The sequence below is a fragment of the Phodopus roborovskii genome, unplaced genomic scaffold (assembly GCF_943737965.1).
Source record: "Phodopus roborovskii unplaced genomic scaffold, PHOROB, whole genome shotgun sequence".
In the NCBI taxonomy this organism is placed as follows: domain Eukaryota; kingdom Metazoa; phylum Chordata; class Mammalia; order Rodentia; family Cricetidae; genus Phodopus; species Phodopus roborovskii.
Window position 1 is genome coordinate 17,863,459 of NW_026126480.1, and position 16,851 is coordinate 17,880,309.

The following is a 16,851-nucleotide window of genomic DNA, read 5'->3' on the forward strand; positions in this document are numbered from 1 at the left end:
AAAATTTCTTTTGGGTTTTTCTGGTGTCTTTTTTCTGATATTGTTATGCACTTTTTATTGAGAAATAAAATAAGTCATCATGTAAAAATTAGCATATATTATTGATTGGTTGGGAATATCACTGTAATCTCAGTCCCTCCATATCCACTCCTTACCTTCATAATGCTCCACCACAAAAGAAAATTTAAAACATATGAATTGAAAATAAAATAAAACAAGTAATCAAACAAAAAACATTTGCTCCAATACCTTTATTACCTCTCCCACAGCTCCTCATTAGTCTTAGTGGCATTGAGAGCTGTCATGTGTCATGCGGTAAGCTCTTTAGTTCACTCTGCTTCACTTGGAAATGTTGATTGAAATGAGTTGTTGGCCTGGTTCAAGCTCTCTGCCTTCTGTATACCATCAATACTGGACCCTCACAGATACTCCTCTCAGATGTCCTGCTGTAGTGGAGTCATGGAGATGCTGTGGCTATGGTTCCTCAGGACCAGTGCCTTCACACACTTTGGCAGGTCATACACGGGGTAGATGTTGGAGTGGACTGAATCAAAGCTCTGGGTGTGATACTGGGTGGTAGCTGATTTGGTCAGTCTGGACTGTTGGGACTGCTCCCTCAGGTGAGGGGCAGGGCCAGCTCTTCTGCATCCATGCCTTCAGGCTACAGTTCTTCCACACAAGCAGTGAGGGGTAGGGGTATCCTGAGTGTGGCATAATCTTCCCATATGGGGCAGGGCCAGCTCTTCTGCTGCAGTGACTGGGGAAAGTGAGGGCCAGCTCCCAGGGCCAGCAAAAGGAGGTCACTCAGACCAGCCTGGCCTTGGCAGCAGCATTGTTCTTAAACATCAACATGGACTCAGGTGGCTGTTCAGACCCTAGGTATCCTCTTGTAGTAACTGAAGTCATGGGCATCAGCACAGACCCTGGCTGGTGTAAGGCCATGGACCCAGATAAGGTCCTTGGGAGCAGCTGTGGCCTAGATGTCATCATGACCAAGTCACTTAGCTCAGTATGGCCCCAGGAGCAGCACAGCCCTCATATACCAATATGACTGCAAGTGGAGAGACTCAGGCCCTGGGTATCTATGTGACCTTTGGAAGCAATATGGGCCATGGATGTCAACATAGACGCTGGCTGGAGTAGGACCATGAACTCAGACAGAAGCAGCAGCCTAGGCCTGGATGTCAACATGATCCCAGGTGGCAATCAGGCCACCTTCATCAGCCTGTTCCTCACCACCTTTGCTTGTCCAGTTCCACCTCTCTCCACAGCACATAAACCGGTCTGCTTTCCTTTCCCATTTCTCTACCATATGTCTGCTCATTCTAATGGTGCCTACCTGCCCTAGCCTTGCAGTGCTGGGAGGGCCCGTGGAGTCTTCAGCCAGCCTGGGCCATGACTCACCTTTCCTTTTTCATCTTAAGATATTTTCTTCTCATTCCATTATTTCTTTTCTAGATCCATTAAACATACAGGAGGAGTCAGGAGGGAGGGAATTTTAAATCTAGGACCTATGTGTGAGAGAAAATAGGGAAATGTGGAATATTTGTCTGTATGAATCTCGCTTTGTTTTTCTTAATGAATTCTAGTTCCATCCATTTCTTGTGGATGTCAAGATTTATTAATGGCTCAATGAGGTTCCATGCCTATATTATAAATTTTCTTTGCTATGTTCAACTGCTGATAGACATCTTACTAAGTTCTGTTTCCTTGTTATTGAGACCACTGTAGCATTAATATGGTATGGAAGTATCTCTCCAGTAAGTTGATATAAAGGGGGTGTTGTTGGCCATATGGTAGTTATAGGTTTTTACTTATTTATTTTTAATTTTTTTGTTTTTTTAAAATATTTTTTTATTTTTATTTTACATATCGATCCCAATTCCCTCTCTCTCCCTTCCTTCCCCCTCCCTCTCTCCCTCCCTCTTTCCCTCTCTTCCACCCTCTCATGCCCCTGACCACCTTCCCCTCCCATCCTCCCCCACTCCACATGTAGGGTGATGCCCTATAGGAGGAGTCATCTAAATCTGTCAAGTCCTTTGGAGTAGGGACTAGGACTTCTCTCCTATCTCTAGGTTAAGGGAGTATCCCTCCATGGGGAATGTGCCCCCAAAGTCCTTTTGTGTACCCACCAGGAATACATCCTAGTTCCCCTGTCTGAGGTTGCTTAGACTACTCAGGCCTTCTAGCTGTTCAGAGGGTTTGAGTCTGTCCCATGCTGGATTCCCAGCTATCAGTCTGGGGGCCCATTAGCTCCTTCTTGTTCAGGTCAGCTGTCTCTATATGTTTCTGCAGCCTGGTCTTGTCCTCCCTCTGTGCATCTGGATTCCAGTTCAGCTCAATGTTTAGTTGTGGGTGTTTGCTTCTGTTTCCAACAGGTACTAGATGAGGGCTCCATGATGGTGGATAAGTTAGTCATTGATCTCATTATCAGGGAAGGGCATTTATGGTAGCCTTTCCACTGTTGCTCAAATTGTTAGTTGGGGTTAGTCTTGTAGGTCTCTCGACATTTCTCTAGGTTCAGTTATCTCTTCAAACCTATAATGACCCCCTCTTTTATGTCCCCCCCCTCTTCTCTTCTCTTCTCTTCTCTTGTCTATTTCTCCCCTGACTCAAAGCTACTAAAACTCAAAGCTCACATAAAACCTACACATTCATAGTGGGAGACTTCAACACCCCACTCTCACCACTAGACAGGATCACAAGTGAGAAACTTAACAAAGAAACAAAATAATTAACAGAAGTTATGTCTCAATTGGGTTTCACAGACAAAACTCATGGAAACTGAACCATGTGCAATTGCACCACACCTGGGTCAAAGAAGAAATAAAGAAAGAAATTAAGGACTTCCTAAAATTCTACAAGAATGAAGACCCAACATATTTGAACTTATAGGACACCTTGAAAGCAGTGCTGTGAGGGATGTTCATCGCACTAAGTGCCCATATGAAGAAAACAGAGGATAATCACAGAGAATTAACAGCACAACTGAAAGCCTTAGAACAAAAAGAAGCAAACTCACCTCGGAGTAGTCGCCAGGAAATAATCAATTTGAGGGCTGAAGTCAATAATGTAGAAACCAGGAAAATAATACAAAAAAAAAAAAATAATCAATGTAACAAAGAGTTGGTTTTTTGAGAAAATCAACAAGATAGACAAACCTTCATCCAAACTAACCAAAAAGCAGAGGGAGAACATGCAAATTAAGAAAATCAGAAACGAAAAGGGGAACATAACAACAGACACAGAGGAAATCCAGACAATTTTCAGGTCATTCTTTGGAAGCCTGTACTCCAAAAAATTTGAAAATTCAAAGGAAATGGACAAATTTCTGGATAACTATCACTCACCAAAATTAAATCAAGGACAGATAAACAACTTAAATAGACCTATAACCCCTAACGAAACAGAAGCAGTCATCAAAAGCCTTCCAACCAAAGCTTTTTTGATTTTTTTTTTGAGACAGAGTTTCTCTGTGAACTTTGAACCCTGTCCCTGAACTCACTCTCTAGACCAGGCTGGCCATGAATTCACAGAGATCCACTTTCTCAGCCTCCAGATTGCTGGGATTAAAGGCATGTGCCACTACTACTTGGCAGTAGTTGTAGTTTTTAGTAAAGTCTCTATTCATTTACATGGTGGCTGCACAAACTAAAATCCCCACAGGCAGTTTATGAGTTCTTCCTTCCCTATATCGTCACTAGCATTTGCTGTCTTTGCTTTCTTTAGTGACAGCCATCTGACTTGAGTGAGGTTGAGTCCCAAAGCAGTTTTAATTTGAATTTCCTTAATAGCTAAGGAAGCTAAACAGTTTCCCAAATGTTTATTGGCTATTTTCAATTCTTTTGAGGTCAGTTTATTTAGCTCATTGCCCCTTTGTTGATCTAATACATTTTATTTACTTATTTGGAATTTTGAAGACAAGGTTTCTTAGTGTATCCATGGCTGTCCTGGCACTAGCTCTGTAGACCAGGCTGGCCTTGAATTTATAGAGATCTGTCTGTTTCTGCTTCCTCAGTGCTGGAATTAAAGTGATGTCATCACTGCCTGGCAATACATTTTATTTTTAGTATTTAAATTTTATAGTTCTTTATATAGCCTAGGTAAAAATTCACTCTATAATGTGAAGTTACCACACTTTTGAATTTTTAAAAATTGTGTGAGCTATCTCTTTGCTCTGATGTCCACTTCTCTCCTAAGCAGAAACTTTAGATTTCATTTAATTCTATTGGTCATATATTGAGATTCCATTGGCTTTATCTTATGGACTTTTTTCAAATATTCTAGTAGGAGAGTACAGCTACACATGGTTCCTTGACTAAAGAAAGCTCTATTGGGGAATATCATCCTCTGACTGAAAGCACAGCACTGGAGAAATAAACATGGGTTGGTGAGCGAGGAGGGCAACACCTGTTAGCTAGACAGATCAGTGGAATCACCTTGGTGACATTTGGGGTGATAGACATTACAGCCTAGATTGCCCTTACATCCTAAACTTATATCTTAAAATGTCTTACTTATGTCTTCTTCTATCCTTTTCGAATTTAAGGTGTTATAGTAAGGTTTTTTTTTTTTTAATCCATTTTTTTTGAATTGACTATTGTAGGGTGTGGGTCAGAGATATAGATTCATTATTCATTATTCATTATGTGGAAATTCAATTAGGCCAGCACCACTTGTTAAAGAGTATGTATTTTCTCTAATGTATGCTTTTGATACCTTTATCAAAAGTTAGGTTATAGCTGTATAGATTTATTTCTGGGTCCTATATTCTAAACCATGGCGCTATATGCCTGTTTTTGTACCTGTTTCATTCTGGCTTTTATTTTTTAATTGTGTGTGTGTGTGTGTGTGTGTGTGTGTGTGTGTGTCTACATTGCACATATATGAGTGTGTGGGCGACTATGTTTGTACATGTGTATGCAGAGGCCAGGGGAGGATGTTGGGTATCTTCTCTATCATTCTCAACTTTATTTTCCTGAGACAGTGATTTTTGTTGAAGTGAAAGCTTGTGGTTTTGACTAAGCTGGCAACACAGTGAAATCATAAATTATACTGCTTTATGCTTCAGGTGCTGGAGTTACAGGCTTGGGCAGCCACAAAACCTGAAGCACTCTGTTTTAGCTGAACTTTCTGGCCCTGAGATCCTCCTACATTAGCTCACTGTACTTCATGACAAGTGCTGGGGCTATACATATACACAGCTAATCCTGACCTTATACAGATGCTGGAACTTCAAGTTCATGTCCTTATACTTCCACCACAAGGGCTTTATCCACCGAGCTACCTCTCATCCCATTCCCTCACACTTGGGGGAAATTTCATGAATAATTTTCCAACCATACCTAATAAGTACTAAGGGTATTGAGGAAATATTACCTAGACAAGTTCTATACTTTTGGAAGTTGATAGATATTATAGTAATTGTTCCCACAACTGTACCAATAATTAGAGGTTAAACCTTTAGGTAAGGAAAAATAAAAAAAGAGAAACACTAAAGTAAAGGATTTAAAAAGGGTTCATAATTAAGAAATGAGAAAATATTTAAAAAGATAAATAACTAGCTTGACTGCCTTACAGAGTATTTCAAGATACAGTAAGGCCTTAATTTCATCTGTAGGAGAAGAAAAAGTACTTTGACTTTGATGGCATTGTGTTGAAGAATGTACATGTGAACAAATGATCCTAGAAGAGGCATGAAATAATGTATGGTGTCAAATAAGAAGGCAGACAAAGATAGCCATGTTTACCACAATATAATAAATCACTTTCAGATGCTCTGCGTCCTGGTATTGATCAAAGACTTGTAGAAATGATGGGTGCCTATATCAAATGTTTAAAACATGGGAAGGAAGGCAGAGTATTTGGGTGAGTTGAATCAAGTATTTAATGTACTTGGCTCAGGTGTCTCAGAAGGCATTCCTATGTTGTTGTATTGAGAGGTTTGGAGAGTGAAACTTATATACAGAATTCTATCATCATCTTAATGTTTCTTCAGAAAAATGAACAATAGGTCAAAATAATATGTTCATTATGCACTATTCTACCGTTCATTTTGAACAGGGCTTTTCAATTTGACTTAAAGTTTAACTGAGAAGTCCTCTTACATTACCATACTAGCTAGCATCAACTAATAAAGTAAGTTTTTCTTTAATGAATGCCCTGTATTCTACTGGGAAAACACAAATCATTTCACTGGCTTTCAGTAAACAATGAAAAAGAATTCCAAAGAAAACCATAACATGTAGATGCCCTAGAGAGAGCCAGCCAGGACTTAATGAGTCACTTAGCTCCAGAAATCATTTCTGTACAAAAACCCAGGGACCCATCTTTCAAAGGAACAGGCTGTAATAGCCTCAAGAATTCACCATGTTTGCTGGGAGCCTCTTTTTTCTCCCACCATGGTCAAAGACATCCATCATCATCCCCACTGCAGGTGTATCCTTGGCCAGTGAGGATATTCAGTGATTCACATTGTATTCAGCTTCCAAATATTTACAAAGGTGAATGGAATACATCTCCCTAAAGTCCCTTTTGGAATTCATCGTCACAACTCAGTTTCTAAATGGTAAGTGCAAAAACATGGGTTTTATTGAGACAGATTTTCATTGGTTTAAGAGGTGAGCAAGAAAAGGCCTGTGGTGTTCCTGATATAGCTATACTAGGTGGACCTGGGGACCCAAGGAAATATGGGTCTAAAGCAGCCAAAATCACTGCAAAGCTTGAGAGATGAGAATATGAATAAAGCAATCTAGAGGGAAATCCTGATAGTAGGGTTGGATTAGGTTCCTAGTCCTATGTCCCCTATTTACCATGACAAACACCTGATGTAGTAAGGAGAGAGGATATTAGAGTGGTCAGAATCCCTGACCTATGGTGACAAGAATAAATACCAGTCTAGATCAGGAACTTAAGTGTGTAGGAGGGAGGGAGAGAAGGACAAGTAGTGGTCAACATAGTACACACAAGACTGTCTTAGTCCAGATCTGGGCAGGTGTCAGAGACTGTGCTTACTTGGAGATGTGTGACAGGAAGCCCTGGCATGTAGAAAGGAAAGTTTTGCTCTTCAAAACACGGAACAACTGAAAGGCCCAACATTTTATTTTTATTTAATTCCAGCAAACTCCTCCCTTCAGGGCCCAGGGAACCCTGCAAAAGAAGAGGCAGAAAGTTGTAAGAGCCAGAGGAGTTGGAGGACACCAAGAAAGCAAAGCCCTTTAAACTAGTATGATCAAAGTTCATATGAGCTCACAGAGACCGAGGCAGCATGCACAGGGCCTGCGTGGGTCTGCATCAGGTCCTCTGCATAGATACTATGTTTTTATGGGATTCTTAAGTGTTCCATTGCGTGGGTCGCTGATTTTCTCTTGAGCTGTTTTCCTTCTATTTGCTTTTGTACAGTTCCAATGTGTTAGTTTTGTTTTTTCTCATCTCATTTCTTATGTTTTATTTTATTTTTTATTCCCTTAGACACCTGTTTGTTTTCTAATGAGAGACAGAAATGGAGTAGATCCAGATGGGAAGAGAGGTAGAGAGGAACTGGGAGTAGTAGTAGAAGGGGAAACCATGATCAGGATACACTACTATGTGAGGGAAAAAATTCTATTTTAAATAAAAAAATGGAAAAAGAAGTTACTTAACACAGCTATGTGACAAAATACCTCTACTCTCTCTCTCTCTCTCTCTCTCTCTCTCTCTCTCTCTCTCTCTCTCTCTCTCTCTCTCTCTCTCTCTCTCGACAGGGGTTCTTTGTATTAGTTTGGAGCCTGTCCTAGAACTAGCTCTGTAGACCAGGCTGACCTCAAACTCACAGAGATTCGCCTGCCTCTGCCTCCCGAAACTCTGTTGCTTTATAGACATCCTTTCGTTTAATCTCAAAACAAAGCTGTAGTATATGGACAAATAGCATCACTTATCTAACACAAAAGTGGGATCCATGTGTCATTTAACCCAGCTGAAAAGCTGCCTGGTCTGACTCCACTCCATAGGACAACACAGCCAGTGCAGAGGGACTCCTAACACTTTCACAATGAAAGCAGGTTTGCCACCATTGATCTGAGATCCAGGCAGGAAGCACAGAGCACAAATGATACTTTCTGCTTCATCTTGCTCTTCAGATAAGAGTCTGAAAGAGTGATTTCAAAGAACTGTGCAAGCTTGATCGAGTTAGAATGAGCTTTCTAACAAATTTAAATATTAATTTTAGAATAGAGAATGCAGTGGAGGAATGCAAGCTTTATTCAAGTATGTCAATGCTTTTATGTATAAAACAGTTTGTACCATTGCAATACTGACAATGCAATGAAAAACAGATTTTTAATGGTAGAGTTTACATTGAGGCAGTAAGCTTTTATTAGTGCCATCTGGACACAATTAAGATCTATCATAGAAACTATAGAAGCTATTCTTTAATGGGGTACAGATGTTTAACTATTGATTCATTGCTCTTCATAGTTAACTTACTGAAAGATCTGAGGCTCACATCAGAGAAACTAAATTTTTATTTTTCCTAAAGGAAAAAATTGGAAACACTTAAGGAATTGATATATTTGACAGATATTTAATTCTGATATTACTGGTTGTGAGAAATGTTTAAATACCTAAGAGCTGCATTAACATTAACTAAAAATTTTATACTATGCATATTATATCTAGTAAGCATAAGATGATAATCATAACATCCTCTAACATGACTTTTGAAAAGAATATAATTGAAAGTGAGTGTATGTTATAGGAAGATAAATTTAGAGAAGTGACTATATGTAGACTACAAAATTCTGAGTATCAGGCCAAAGAGGATGGCATAGGTTCTTACGAAGTATTTCATATCCTTAATATCACTCATGGATATGCAGTACCCCAAACCCTTCAACCAACAAAGAAAGCCACAAATAAATAAGCTATAGGGATGATTTGGCTTAGTGTATTTCATTCCTGAAAATTAGGTAGGTAAACCTTCCTTGTATCTAAAAAGATAATTGCTTTGGATTACTGTCCTAAGATAATAAGGTAAGATTTGGACTATTATGATAATCTATCATATTTTTCATGTTAGTATCACAGTGGTTGTGGTAATTCTGGGATTCTTGGGTATGAGAGTTAACTGCTGTAAAGGATAAAAATCTTTAAAAATGCTAATAATTAAGCAATGCTCTACTCACTCAGAGATTATCATCCATATCTAAAAAATTATGTGGGCAAGTATGCAAACCAAATTCTTATATTGCAACTTTAACTAAATACATATTAATATATATGTCTAAATTGTACATAGTGTCACATATAGTGACAGGAGACATGAATTATATTATTAACTTGATCCTCAGAGCCTATTCAGTTCACTTTTCATGCATGCAGTCACCATTTTAAATTCATTTTTCTGCTCAAGCACTGTATATTTGTAAGAGAATGATAAAACTCTTATTGATGAGACTATGCTGTTTGAGAAGAATGAGACCAAAAGACCATGAAAAAAAGCCTAGTGTCTGATTTATCCTTAGTAGTCAGAGAAGGCTCTGTAGAGAAATAATGTTGAATGATGAGGATAAATCACCTGAAAATGCTGAACAGCTGGTTTGGTGGGAGTAGTGGGCAAAAATGGCCTGAGAGGCAAGATTGTATGATTGTATTCAAGGACATATGTGATGTGTATTGTTTTAATGGGGTTATGTTATAACATGAAGATTTGAGAAGTTACTGAAAGTATTTAATGAATAAAGAAGTCCCAATTTTATTTTAGCATGAAACATAAAAAATAATGAAAGAAGTGAGGCAAACAAAACAAAATACAAAATAACAAAAGAAGCATGACCAAAGACTTGATTACAGTGGTAACAAAAAAGAGATGAGTGTGTGAACTAAAAAAAAAAAAAGTCAACCCCATTTATAGCTATTTGGTTCATATTTCTATGTCTAGTATAACACCTTTATGACTATTATATGAAGTCTTATGGAATGTATTATTAGACTACAAGCCTGTACCAACCCCAAAGCTAAGGGTATAATCAGACAGTATCTGAGACCTATAACAGTGATTTCTGAACTATTGCTCTACTACCTACTTGATGTTTCTACAAATATATTTGTAACGTTCCTTGAGTTAATGGCATTCTTTTGTTCTGTAACTACAAAAGCCTAATAAAACTGTTACCACATAGGATAATGGTAGTTATGGCAACCTGACTCCATGTTCTTGGTCCACGATCACTCATTTGACTCAAGAATGAACTAGGTATGTGACCTTTGATATGATAGCTATGATTTTGTGTTAACAAAATGATAAAATGGGAAATAAATAGTATATAATTATATTTTATTATATGTGGCACAATGAAAAAAGAGCTAGGAAGGCTCCCAAGTTGCAGACAGGAGATGCTGGATGGTATCAGCACTGAGGTATGAAATATAGGTGGACAGGTTAAAGAAAAAGATTAGTTTGGTATGGGAATACATTGGGTAAGGTGTTTGTGAGATTTCCAATAAACAAGGAACAACATGAAAATGAAAAGATCATTGAATTTATGGACCTGGACCATTGGAGAGATATTGGCAATGAAGTACTGAGTAGTAACATTTAAGAAATAGTGCATGCAAATAATAACAAATGACATTGAGTTTCATCATTCTCATTTTATTCAAAGATAAAAGGATAAAACCATAATTCCAAAGAATGCAGAATATATGTATTGGGCAGAAGAGACAACCATGAATAAGTGTGAGGAAAATAAAAAAAAATCCAGCAATGTGAAAAATCAGAACATAAAAATAGATTGTTTTCATTTTCTTCAACAGGAACAATTTACTCAAAAGAAGGAGGCTGGAAACTATACCTTTGTGACAGAGCTAATCATTTTGGGACTAACAGAAGATCCTACACTGTGTATAGTATTTTTTGTGATATTTCTAGGAGTATACATTGTCACTTTAGTAGGAAATATCAGCATCATCACATTGATAAAAATTTCTTCCCAGTTGCGCACACCCATGTACTTATTCCTCAGCCATCTGGCTTTTGTAGACATTATATATTCAACCTCAGTCTCAGTTATAATGCTTATGGAACTCCTTGGACATGGGTTGACCCTACCTGTGGCTGCCTGTGAAGTCCAGCTCTGTGTTATAGTGTCACTTGGATCAGCTGAGTGCTTTCTACTGGCTGCCATGGCCTATGATCGCTATGTAGCCATATGTTCGCCTCTCCTCTACTCCATGCTCATGTCCCCCAGAGTCTGTTTTCTACTGTTGGGAGCTTCCTATATTGGTGGCTGCATGAATGGTTGGACATTTACAGGTTGTTTGTTAAATCTGTCTTTCTGTGGACCAAATCAGATAGATCACTTTTTCTGTGACTTCTCCCCTTTGCTAAAACTGTCCTGTTCAGATATCTCTGTTATTGATATTATCCCCTCTTTCTCTTCTGGCTCCATTATTGTTGTGACAGTGTTTGTTATAGCTGTCTCCTACATCTACATTCTTATCACCATCCTGAAGATGCGCCCAACTGAGGGTCGCCAAAAGGCCTTCTCTACCTGTACCTCCCACCTCACTGCAGTCACTCTCTACTATGGGACTCTTACCTTCATTTATGTGATGCCCAAGTCTAACTACTCTACTGAACAGAACAAGGTGCTGTCTGTATTCTACACAGTAGTGATTCCTATGCTTAACCCCCTCATCTATAGTCTGAGGAACAGAGATGTAATGGATGCTCTGAAGAAGGCAACTGTCAGAGTATATTCATAGACCTTTGAATTTAAGAAATTTGTGATTATTTCCTTAGCCATATCACACTTAATATTTATCACATGATTCTTAACTGATTTCCTCATATTAAACCCTGTTTCTTTGTACTAACTCTTATGTTTATTTACTCATTTATCATTTGTGAGACCACTTGAAGTGATTAAAATTATAGGAATAGTCATTGCTACTATAAAATTTCCATAAGATGTCAAGATATTTGTCTTTCTGTTATTTATGTTGCAGACAATTATTTATGCCTTATATATATTAGGCTAAATTTTAATTGCATAATATGAATTTACCTATTTCATACAACAACCTAAGCTAGTAGAATTATTTTATTTTGTTGATAAATTTTCTATTCAAAGACATAAAGTAGATTGCCTGTGTATTCATGAAGAATAATTGAAGTCATTTGTATATAAAGAATTGGTCTCTAAATTCATGTGGCTTCTAAATTTAACTTCTCATTGAATCCATGAGCTGGCCATTATAAATGAGAAAAGTGAGCCTTATTTGAAGATGAGAAAATGAGTTTATCACTCACTGCCTAAGGGGCTAGTCTCAAAGCAGCACAGGGATCAAAGTAACATCCCCAGCATCTATGTGTACTAGATTTTTCTTTCTGAAGGGATTAGAGAAAAAGATACTTACACACTCTCTTGATGGTTTCCTTGTGTATTCTCTATTTTTCTCCTGTTGTGTACATTTTTCTATTGCTTATGTAACCTAACAAAATCTGTCAGGAAACATAGAAATTACAATGTGGTTACATTTTATGTTTTAAGAGAATGATTACAATGAATACAAGTTTTTCATCTCCCCTACATGATTAAAAACAAAGTCACCTTGATAACCTACATCCACTGACATCTAAGTAACTTGTTATGGATTAACAAAATACAAGGAAGCAGAAAACATTTCTTCTCAACCAAGTCTTTTGTTAGCAGGCTGTATATCGTGGTTATAAAAAAGAAGCAATCACTTTACTATGTATCTTGAAAGGTAATCTTATCTTAAAGAAATCATAAACCTAAACTTATATATATGAAAAATAATTAGTCAGCTATGATTTAAGTCTTTGGGAACATAACCACTCATTAATAGTTTCTTATATCAGTAGATTGAGGCCAATAATGGGCACCAATAAAACTTAGAAAGGAGAGTACTTAAGCTAGCAACAATTGGGATCCTATGTATTTTTGTTCCTAACCTAATGAATCTATAACTCAGCTATGTGTCCTTGTGAACTTTAGATTATTTTCTGTTTTTTCCATCTTGAAGCGAATGCCAAATATCTGATCTAACCTGAAGTTATTATAGAGCTTTGTTTCAGCTAATGATGCACCCAGAAACCTGTGACTTCATCTTTCAAAGTTAAGAAGAAGAGTTTGATCCAGCTTGGGTCCTGGGACTCAATTGTTTTTATTTTTTTCTTTAAAAAAATTTTATTCATTTTTACATGCCAACCACAGTTACCCCTCCCTCCCCTCCTCCCATTCCTCCTACCCCCATCCCTAGCCACTCCTCAGAAAGGGTAAACCCTCCCATGGGAAGTCTACAAAGCCTGGCAAATCAAGTTGAGGCAGGATCAAGCCTCTCACCTTTACATCAAGGCATCCCACCATAAGAAATTGGGTCCAAAGGCCAGCTCATGTACTAGAGATAGACCTGGTCCCACTGCCAGGGGCCCCACAAACAGACTAATCCACATAACTGTCATCCACATGCAGAAGGCCTAGTTCATTCCCATTCAGGCTCACCATTTGTTGGTCTAGAGTCTGTGAGCTCCCATGAGTTTGGATCAGCTATCCCTGTGGGTTTCCCTCTCATGATCTTGTTCCCCTTTGTGTAGAGGGCTGTCTTTGGGGGCTGCAGTCAGAGCCAGCCAAGCAGCCTGAGGTTCATACCTGAAAGGGGGAGTGTGGATTAAAGAAAGGCTGGATAAGACATTAAAGGAAAAACCGAAGACACAGAAATAAAACAAGGAGGGCAAATCAGTCAATACTGAATATGCCATGAGTTTATTTTTCACTACTCTTATATACCTTAACAAAAAAGGGGAACATGGTATCATGCATATAGAACAAACAGACTCTTCTTCCTCTTTTCTCCAAGGATTCAGTAATCACACCTTAGATTCAACTTCTTGTTACCTGGCCTTGAGGGTCAGGGGTAACCACACTTCAGACCAGGTCTGTTGTTATTTAGAATATGATACCCAAGGCCAAAATTGAACATGCTACTGTAGCCACACCTTTAACCTTTAGGTCTTATGACTTACTGAAGACAGTTTTGAACTCTGTCATTGAGCCAAGATGGAGTAGAAGCATCTTTATGGGCACTGACACCCTTGATCATATGATCCCTCATCCTCTTTGACTGGACTCCTGGAGCTCATCCTGGTGCTTGGCTGTGGATCTCTGCATCTGCTTCCATCAGATACTGGATGAATGTATATCCTTCAACCAGTAATTGTTTTTCTTAATCATTAACTTGAACTACAATTAATGCAGCTCCTTAGGTGAAAGTTACAGACCCTGGTTCTTTAATAGTTCCTTGTATTTATTTTATTTATAAAAACTCTGCATAAGCTAACATTATTATTATTAATTAGAAAGTACAATTTATGGAGGGATCATCTTCATGATAGGCCACAGGTAAAAATGTTCATCAGAATTGGATGTTTCCATGAGATAAACACACTGCATTACATGAAGTTGAGGTATCCTGTTGTGTCCAAGTTGTGATGATCCCCAAAGACCACCAGGGAGACAGACCCACTGATACAAATGCATAAGGTTTATTTTTCATCCAATCATGACAGGGACTTGTCTAGCTGGCTGATGCAGCAGCCACCAGAGGAAGTGGGTTCCCTGTGTACTGCCAGGTTTTTAAAGGCAAAAGTCACAGGATTACATCAGTTGGTACAGGTTGGTTTCTGATTGGTTGACATTTGGGGAACAATTAGGGGAAATTCTCAAAGTCATATTTTGGCATGAAGTACCTGTGTACCAAGTATTTCCACTGGTCAGTACTGAGAGGGAATATTCTGTGGTTTTTATGGCTTTGTCTTGTTACTTATAGGTGGCTATTGTTCATAGATACCAATAGTTTTCAGAACTGTATCCTGGAGGATACGGGGGGGGGGTTGGTCTCCCCTGGAGTTTCTTTTGGGGCCAAACAGTTCCCAGGAACCAAGCACCTAGGAGGTGCTGGTAGGGTCTGGATTTTCTTTGTGTTCGGTTTTGGCTCTAGGCTCTGGGAGGCTAGGGGATCTGTAGTTTCTTTGTGTTGTGTGCTGAATTAGAGGCCTATATATCTTTTATGAAACCTGTCATGGCTGCTAAACTGGGGGCAGGGCTGAGTGAGAGTCTTGTCCCTTTATTTCTTTCTAATAGAAATAATAAAAATTAAATGTGAACTTACAATTTCCCCCAATGTAAATTATTAAAAACAAGGCCTTTAAGTTTAGCTTATCCCTTCCACTCCCCACATCCATTCACACCATGCCAGATACCAGAGAAAGATAGCAGCAAAAAACATGTAAAGGTATAGCAGAAGCAAAAGACATTCTGAGTTCTGTGGTCTCAGAGTCTTGCCTAACCAAGAGTAACCCATCAGGGGGATTCATTCTGGTGGGCTGATACCTTGAACTTCAGTTGCTACCTGCTGCTTGTCTGACATGGCCACTGTGATGTCTTGGAGAAATAGAATAGTTTTTATGAAGGAACGTGGATCCAGTACTGACTCTTTGCACCATGCATTTAACATATACTCCACCATGACCTGTCTAATGAAGTCATCACAGTTATTGTACAGAGGATGTGTTCAGAGTTACCAACCATAAATTAGTGTATTGAGTCAATGTTTCTAACAAATATTATGGAAACATAACCAAGGTTATACATATCCAAGAGTAAGTATAAGTCTCAAAAACAGTACAATTTCTGTTTTTTTTTTTTTTTTTTTTTTTTTTTTTTTTTTTAGGAAATAGGGTCTTGATAATATAGTCACAAGACTTGAGTTCTGGTCATATTTGCATACACATTTAAAATAGAGTATTTGGCATGATGTAAACATTCATATTTACAGAGTTATAAAGAACATTTTAAAATTTGTGTGCTACTGTTACTCTCTATGCAGTAGTATTAGTTTTGTTCATATAGATCAATGGACAAATTACAACTCATAAAAAAATACCTGCTTTAACTAACATGATCACCAATACATCACAATACTGGTAAGGAGAAGAATTTTGCTAGGTTATTGGAAAATAAAACTTAGAATTCACTTGCTTTTCCTTAGTGAAATGGGATTAAAGACACAAGAAGTTAGAGATATTTATAAATTCCAACAAGATAGAAAATAGTTAGTTGTCTATAACATAAAAGTGTTTAGTATTTTCTTTGATTTTTTTTTAGTTTGTCATTTTTTATAATTTATTCTATTAAATTTCATTTTACATTTCAATCACAATCCTTACTCCTACCCCATCCTCCCACCTCCATCACTTCCCCCAGCCCACCCCAGTCTATTTCTCCTCACAGGTAAGGGCTCCCATGAGGAGTCAACAAAGTCTGACACATTAGGTTGGTGCAGGGCCAATCCCCTCTCACATGCACTAAGGCTGAACATGGCATCCCACCACAGGGAGTGGGCTCCAACAAGCTAGTTCATGTATCATGTTTGTGTCCTACTTCCTGGTCATACTTTCAGGGCCCCAGATAGCCCAAACTTTACAACTGTGTCCCATATATGGAGGGCCTAGTTTTGTCCCTTGGAGTTTCCACAGTTGTATGTATAGAGTTGATGAGTTTTCACATGCTTGGTTCAGATGTCTCTGCAGATTTTTCACCATGATCATGACTTCCCTCACTCATATATTTCCTCCTCCCTCTCTTTGACTGAATTCCTAGAGCTCAGCCTGGTTCTTGGTTGTGGATCTCTGTATCTGGTTCCACCAATTACTGGTTGAAAGCTCTGTGATGATAGTTGAGGTATCCACCAATATGATTACAGTGGTAGGTCAGTTTGGGCATACTCTCCACTATTGCTAAAAGTCTTAGCTAGGATCATCCTGTAGATTCTTGGAAATTATCCTAGTAC

The 16,851-nt window shown here is 38.4% G+C and overlaps 1 protein-coding gene across 1 annotated transcript; it reads left to right on the plus strand.

Moving 5' to 3' along the window:
- The first annotated feature begins 1,111 nt into the window (after positions 1–1,111).
- Positions 1,112–11,742, plus strand: LOC127227624 (olfactory receptor 473-like). The gene is made up of 2 exons (XM_051191995.1): positions 1,112–1,282; positions 10,792–11,742. The coding sequence occupies exons 1-2, from the start codon at positions 1,112–1,114 to the stop codon at positions 11,740–11,742; spliced, it is 1,122 nt and encodes a 373-aa protein (XP_051047952.1).
- Positions 11,743–16,851: the final 5,109 nt, after the last annotated feature.